The sequence below is a fragment of the Odontesthes bonariensis genome, chromosome 21 (assembly GCF_027942865.1).
Source record: "Odontesthes bonariensis isolate fOdoBon6 chromosome 21, fOdoBon6.hap1, whole genome shotgun sequence".
Lineage (NCBI taxonomy): Eukaryota > Metazoa > Chordata > Actinopteri > Atheriniformes > Atherinopsidae > Odontesthes > Odontesthes bonariensis.
Window position 1 is genome coordinate 9,661,324 of NC_134526.1, and position 8,258 is coordinate 9,669,581.

Sequence of the window (8,258 nt, forward strand, 5' to 3'; positions counted from 1 at the left end):
CTATCATTTTTTAGAGACTGAGGTGACTGCCTTTGCCACGAGCTGTTGCTGGGTAATCTGAGTTCCCTGGAAACAGTATAGATTTCTGAATATGAAACGTCTATGTCACAGGAAACCAATTTTAGCTCAAATGAACGATAGAGCTTTTGTAAATTTTCCTCTGAAAAAAAGAGGGAAAAAATAAAACTAATCAAAGAAGCGGCAGAAAGAAGGATACAAGTGAAGACTGCTCGGCAGACATCAACTTATAAAGTGTGTGATGGTATGCGGTGGGGCTTTTAGAGGAAGACAATGCTTCTTATCTCTGCACTGGTCCATTTATTGAATCTTTATCCCTGCGCCCTACTCTTATTCTCAAGCCTGTTGCTAAGTTACTGCCATCTGTGTCCAAGAACTGCCGCAAAGAAGAAATGACAGAAATAGAGAATTAAGTAAAAAAAACTATAATGGGCAACTGTTCTGCTGCCATCAAGCTCTCAACGTAGGTGGACAGTGCAGGTAAAATCCCTCTGCTGTAATGAATGATTTCAATCAATTGGCATCAAAGCCACTTATGGTAAACGCCCCCTCACATGAATGACATTTTGGGAAAAGCGTAGCGCTGCTTGTCCTCAATAAGAAGCTCCAGACTGGGTCAGATGGCAGCCAATTAGGAGTGAACAAGCAGCGAGGAACAGGGCTGAAGGAAGAGAGGAGGATGGAAGGGTTCTGACCCCCGTTACAGATCTATGTGCAGCTCTTTAAGCTTTTTACTGAGTCTGAGAATGCTGTTGCAAGGAGCCAATATGGAAACGCAATCATGCTCAGACAAAATCAGTGTTTGGTCAGCCTCACCCAGCTTATGCTTTCCTGCTTTGCTGGGTTTAACAGGCAGGTGCGAGGGTCAACTGGGGGCGATATGAGATTTTCTCAGGTGAATCGACAGCCAGCTTATGAAATCTGCCCCACAATCACTGAAATGGGACATGTATTTGTGTTTTGAAACTTTGCAATTTGACCTGCCACCCTCTCTAACCTCTCTTTATCTGAGGCTTACATTTCTCCCCCTGAGGATGATTGCTGATATGAGAAGAAAACATGCATTAATAATAGACATTTAGCTCAGAACACATTAGGATGGAGAAACGGAAATAGTGCAAGACCTCATAACTGTGGGAAGTGTATGGAAACCTGCTTTTCAACATGAGACCTAAAAACTGAGAGGTAGATTTTGAAGGAACACAAACTGACTGAATTTGGTGAGTAAAGGGGCAGAGGAGACATGACACATCATGCTCGCCTTCTTTACTGAGAAGTAGAGATGCGTCTAAATGGAAATGAGGGCAAATAGTGGTGTCTGAGTGCATGAGATGTCTGAACGGGAGAGTCAGAGCAGGAGGTTCTTCAGTTAGACTCGTGAAATGTGTCTGCTGTATCTGAAAAAAAAACAAAACAATATCAACCAGACAGGCAGCAGTAGGTGAGGCATCCACACATTTCCCTGCAAAAGCAACAGAGTCATTATCTCAGTAAAGTACCTTTGATGACTGATGGGTGAATACTGTGGGGTTAATGTGGGGCACCACTTTGCTGTGGTGCTGTCTCAATTTGTACCGGTATGTAATTAATGACTATATTTACGAGGTCATTACGAGTCCCACACATGGCAAAACCCTCAAGATCAAAACATGGCCTTTGACATTTTCTCTATATCTAATATCTAAAACAATTTTTCAAAATGCCCAATTTGCTCTTTCTCATGCTTTCTGGTATTTAATTGTTCAGACACACTCTTTTTCGAGTGCACAAAGGGGCACAGGGTCTTCCTGCCCTGTGTCAGCACCACTATTAGAAAGAAGCAATGAAGAGGGTGGGGTTAATCACCAACTCTGTTGCTAAGGATGTCTTCACTTAGTTTGTGTTGCTAGGCTGCCAGCTCCCTCATGTTTAGTTGAAACTTTCATCTTCCCCTTAGCTCTGATTTAAATGGAAAGACTGTGGTATTGCGGCCACGACCAGCCTTGAAATCTTACTGGCAGCCTCTCTGTCTGCCCCAAATCTGACAGGAAGAACTTTTTCAAGCATCTGACAAGAGTCTGGCTGTACTGTGGACACCTGCAGAGAGGACATCTGAAAGGAAGGTTGACTCACTGCTCAAATTATTCTTCCTCAGTTGCTCCTTCACTGCAACTCCAAAGAGAATTAAGACACAGATTAATAAAATAGATTCAAGAATTCAAGAATCAACTGATGAAAAACACAGATCATTTTCTGTAGAATGCATCCTGAGTGATAAATTAAATCCTAAACACACTAGTTGTTAGAATGATCTAAGTCCTCGCTATCTAACAGTAAATCCATCAACACATTAAATCTACAATATACAACAGAAGTTATATATTAATATAATTTAGGATACAAATGCTATCAGCTTATGGTAATAGCACTTTAGAGTTACTGTCTTAAAAGAAGTTTTGTTCATAACACAAACAAAACTTCAGCACAACAGTAATGAGGGAGACAAGCATATATCTTTTGAAGGAAAATAGCCACCCTAAACCTTTATACCATAGCTAATGAAGAATACAAGTTCTAAACCACAAAAATACAACTTCACTTAATGAATGATCTGTAGTTTTTCACATCGGAGGGATTAACTAATGTTTTTTTTTTAAGACCTCTGTTGTGGATTTCTCCACAGAATTAAACAGACAGAGCAGTCAGGGTGTCCTCAGCATTGTGGCTGAAATAGCAAAGTCATCCATCCATTAATGGGGGCTGGAGCCTATCCCAGATGCCATCGGGCGAGAGACAGAGTACAACCTGGACAGGTCGACAGTTCATCACTATACAGCAAAGTCAGTTGACGTGGATAAGTTTATCGAACCATAAAAAAGGTGAAATAATCTGATTTGAGACTAAATCAGCAGGACATTTTAACAGGAGAATACCATGTGCTGATTAAGACTAAAGCAAAAGTTTGCAACCCCTCCTGTAGTCCATGACATTATTACAATTCCCTATTTTTCCATAGAATTTAAATGTTAAGGTGGTTCTGGTTTATATTATAGTAGTTTCTTTACCTTCTTCATAATCTTATTCATAAAATAAAGATGTATCTCGATATCCAGTGTATGTTAAAACAGCACAACAATTGGCTTGAATCCTAAAAGTTTTATTTTCCTTTTCAAACAGGATTATGTTGAATCACACACACCTTCATCAATGGCCAAACAGGAATACTAGGTTGAAAAATTCTTAAACATTCTTCAGGCATTACAAGGGATCCTACTAATAAAGACATAATTCTTAAGGCTGTCATCTTTCTATACAGTTTGTCCGCTGTGCTCACATTACGCGTTATAGCACCATCCTCTGGTCAAATTAAAACAAAGCAATTCAGCCAAGAGAACAAATATCAACACAATAGAATTAAGTATATTTCAAGGAAAGAATAAACAAACAAAAACAAAAAAGGCACACACGCACAATTTGTTCTTGTTTTTCGCCTAACAGTTCATCTTTTCTCAGAGATAAAAGTCTTAATGAAGAAAATCAGTTACCACTTAGCTTTAACATATTTTTGGGAGTTTTGTTCATCGTTACTTGGGCTGCTTTGACTTGTACTAGTTTCAGTAGAAGATGACATCACAATGTGTGAAGCTGGATGAAACTACAGGTAACACTTCAAATGACACAAATGACAGCATGCTGACTGAATCATGTAGAAATTGAAGAGAATTTGTTTAATTTTCATGTCCCCACCCCATCACCGTAAATTCGACCAAAGACATGAGCAGAGCCAATGCATCATGATGGGCGGTGTCTGCTCAGGCCTTATGGAGGTGACCAATCAGGGGAGACTGCACTTTTTTCGGTGGGCCCTATTGCTTCTCTTTTGACAGGAAACGTGCAAAAATGCTAAAGCAGATAGCACTCCACCAGCTGTTTCATTAGGACTTGGACGCTCACTATACCATGACCACCCCACACTGTCACTTTGTCTCACCCCAATGAATGCGTCCTGGATACAGGGCTGCCACTCCTCAGTGAAGGCATCTCATCACTCCCTCCCTCTCTTTTTCCTCTAAACCAAAATAACTTCACCAACCATCTGTCACTGGGCTCACAGGTCTTCTGTTGCTTAGGAACAAGTCAGACACTCACATTCATGTATGCAGCCACATATGAATATACAGTAGCAACACATACAGTTACATTAATAGTAACCACTACTTAAAATCACAACTCCTTCTGTTATTCATCAGTGAAATGTGCAGGAATCCCAGAAAATCCTTAGCCAGATGCTCCACAGAGTCCGATCTTACAAATCAGCAACAGGTTATCAAGTTCATGAAGCTTTTAAAAGGTAAAACATCTTAAGAATGAAGAGAAATTTCTAAGCGAATTCAAAAGAAATACATGTTCATTGAAGTCTCTTTCAACTTGACTTTGCCACCACTTATGATTTTTCTTTAGTACATTCTTTGAAGTTTCACAGTCTAAAGCCTGAAAGCTGTATTGTTAAATTCCAACCATAGCACAGGGTTTACATACTGACAGAGAGATTAGGTGCAATTAAAAACAACTTTCCATAATCACCCTGCAGTGAATAATGCAACAAAATTGTGCAGTTTATTTACATACTGCCAATTAATTTGCTGCAAATGAATGAAACTCTAATAGGGTAATTTGATCTTATTGAACACAAAAACTATGCATTGTTCTTCTGTTAGCAGCCATTAATAAATTATCCAAAAGAAATCCACCTCCAGGCTCAAGGAAGATGTTTGTGGATGGAGCTAATCATTGTTTGGACACATGCTTGCCAGTTGCTGGATAAACACTGCTTACGCAGACATTGGGAGCACCCCAAATCGAATTTCATGGTCTTTGTTTTTAAGCAAACAGCAGATTAATCCGACAGACACTGGTCATGTGTATTGGAGAGCAGCTTTTTTTTTCTTTTTAAGATATATTAATCATTAATCACTCAATTTATCACTTCAACTGTTCAGCTTCATGTACAAGTGAGTTAAAAGGAAGAAATTGAGGGAAAAATGGTCTCTATCGTCTTAAAATGAAATTTCTCATGAAATTATATCGTACTAGCAGTTCAGAGAGATGGGAACAGCTGTACTCCTGTAATCTTGAATAGCCAACTATGAAATACTTTGTACAGCCATCATAATCTTACTGAATTGTATGTTTTTGTGAAAACTTTATAGTTGTTGTCTGACAATAAAAGAGTTGTTTAAAATGACAAAGATCTATGTAGTTTCAAGCACCTGCTTATGTATAAGAGCAAAACTTTTTTTTTTTCAAATTACACACCCATTGCTGTTTGTTTGAAGTCAGTGGGTCTTCTGTAGGTATGCTAGGACTATACTGATTGATACAGAAAAAATATATACATATACTGTATATTCAGGAAATATAGGATCAAAAATTACCACATAAAGACACGCTATGAATTTCTTCCTCGGATGCAACCTTCAAATAAAGTGTTAACTTTGGAAAATAAACCTTATTTCAATCATGAATTAGTATGCCTGAGTGAATGAGAATAGCATGAATATCATTAATATAATGCCCAGTTTTATACAGTTAGAAATGTGTGCACATTTGCACATAAGTTTTCCAGGGGTTTGTCCTTCTGTACAGATGGGGTTGCAGGGCTGTCACATCCATCTTAATAATCTGCCGCCTGTTACACTTGATAGGCAAAGTTTGCTTTGAATGATACCATCTAAAAAGTATTTCAATAAATATCTGCTGCTCAGGAGTTTAATTTAAGCTGCAGCCAGGAAAAGGAAAACCGTCTTCATCACTAAGTTACAGCTTGCTGTGCCTGTATTAGTCTCTCTTTATGTTCCTAAGCCACAGTTAAAACTTTTCTAAGCAATAACATTAAACTCTATAAATGCCTTTCCTATTAAGTTTCTGGGAGTCTCTCTGAGTCTGCTGCTTATACTGATAAAACTGAACTAAATGTTTCCATGCTTTAGGTGATTCTGAAGACTTTCATGATAAGTCTTTGGTGTTAATTAATGTTTGAATGAATAGGGTTCTAATGTATTATTGACTCATATACATGAGTGCAATGCTTGTTTCAAAGTATAAAACTTATTTTATTATGAGCCATTTATTTTCATAAATGGCCAAAAACCAGATTTAAGACTGTATATCACTTGTTTTCAAAATGCTATATAGGCGATACTAAAGATTGCAGTATTATATATATATATATATATGTATGTATATGTATGTATGTATATGTATGTATATATATATATATATACATGTATATATATGTTATATATATATATATATATATATATATAAAACAGAATTAAAATAGAACAGAAAACGTGACATGTTTATTTCGCTTTCTTTTTTGTGCACATACACTTTATATCCTAGGCTGCCTACCTCCTCCTGTGAGGGGTGGTGGTGTGGTGTGCTCCGAGGGGAACTCATCATCGTTTTAAAACGCATCAGAGGAAGCGCTCGCAGGCGAGCACAGGCACACAGGGAGTGTCTCTTATTAGATCGTGGGGGGACACCGTGTTTCACTTTGCGCGCTGTCTCGAAGACTCACCTTAAGAAAATATAACGGACTTTGAGTAAGGAATAAAACTTTTTTGCCCTTGATTCAACGCGCTTTGACTGCAGCCGTTTGGCGATGTGAATGTGGTCATTACGCACTGAAGTAGTAGCAGAACTCAATGTCTGGCAGTAGATCTGGACCTCGAAAGCGTTTTGTTTTCCCTGCCTCTTACTTTTTGTCTGAACAGTCACATGAAGCAACGCCTTGCTTGGAGTTCAGGTTTTGTGGTGAGACTGTGTGCCCATCAACTGGAGTCGCGTGTCTTGTTGCAGATAATCCAAAAGGAAATATGAATGTTTCTCTCTTCAACGTGACCCAGGGCGCACTTTTTAACGGGAGCCAGACCCTCGCCGGGGCACTGGATACATTCTCAAGTAACAGCACAGACAACGTGGTAACCGGCGACGGCGGAGGATCCCTGGTGCTGCTGCAAGATGAGCGCAAACTCTTCGTCATGCGTGTAGTGCAGATCGCGGTGCTGTGCGTCTTGTCACTTACTGTCATGTTCGGGATATTTTTTCTTGGGTGCAACCTTATGATTAAATCAGAAAGCATGATTAACTTCCTGGTGAGAGAACGGAGACCCTCCAAAGACGTGGAAACGGTCATGATTGGGCTTAGCTAGAGCACAGAGATCAGATACTGTGGAAAACTGGAGGGAGATGCAGCACGAGGACCTGGTGCGTTTTTCAAACTGCAGGTCAAGATCTGCAGCTGCATCTAAGTCGGTCTCTGAGGCCACACAGAGAGGAAAGATATGCAAAACTTCACATTTCCTTCCGATAAATGACAACAGAAAAGTAGTCAAACGACCAATGTTTGTGCGTAAAGTTTAGGCAGTTGTTTGCACGTGGGCCTATTAGTTAAATATTTTCGGAGTGAATTTAATATTGCCAACTTGAAGAGAGCAATGACAATGTTTACAAGCTGTTACCTCGTGTTTTTATTGGTTATTATTTTCTTAATTTTTTTTGTAAATTTGAAATGACTGCTTTAAAATATGTCCACAAGCATGATTGTAAATTCTTAAAGTTCCACGCCTGCTAGTGTACTCAGTGGAAGTGGTGACTGTGTAGGTATTCTCTTCAGACAAAGAATTTTTCTTCGTTTCGTTTCGTAAATACACTCTAATGTTTTGTCAGTTATATGAACTCCGGACCGTAACAGCTTTATGGAGTGATCGTGATCCCCCTTGGCATGCTCGCTGATTGATCTGTAAAAGTGATTTTTGACTCGTTTTGCACTTTTGAAATGACTGATGCTGCATGAATTATTTTGTACCAAGTCATTGACATTGCAGCATGCAATTCAAATATCAAAATAAACATGTTTAACTTTGTCATCGATTAATCAGCTGGACAATATGTCAGCATTGCTGGTATTTCAAGAATCATGCTTGGAGATGAATTTCATTATTTTTCTGGCATTTCGCCTATAAATATTTCATTACGAATTTAGAAGTACACCAAATTCAGAAGAAACTTTTTGATTTTCAACTCATCAGACTACTGAAGGGACCCCTCTTTTCCTTCACACCTCATCAGATTTGGTCATTATTTATTCACTGGATGAACGCATTAAATGAATACATTAATGCGCTATAGTGGGTGCACTTTAATGGCTTGCAGGATCTTTCTCATACATTTGAAAGTAATACATAAAGTTGTAA

At 38.8% G+C, this 8,258-nt stretch overlaps 1 protein-coding gene across 1 annotated transcript; it reads left to right on the plus strand.

Annotated features, from left to right (window-relative positions):
- The first annotated feature begins 6,492 nt into the window (after nt 1-6,492).
- On the plus strand, nt 6,493-7,822 carry rprml (reprimo-like). Its single transcript, XM_075454183.1, has one exon. The coding sequence runs from the start codon at nt 6,708-6,710 to the stop codon at nt 7,212-7,214; it is 507 nt and encodes a 168-aa protein (XP_075310298.1). The 5' UTR covers nt 6,493-6,707; the 3' UTR covers nt 7,215-7,822.
- Nucleotides 7,823-8,258: the final 436 nt, after the last annotated feature.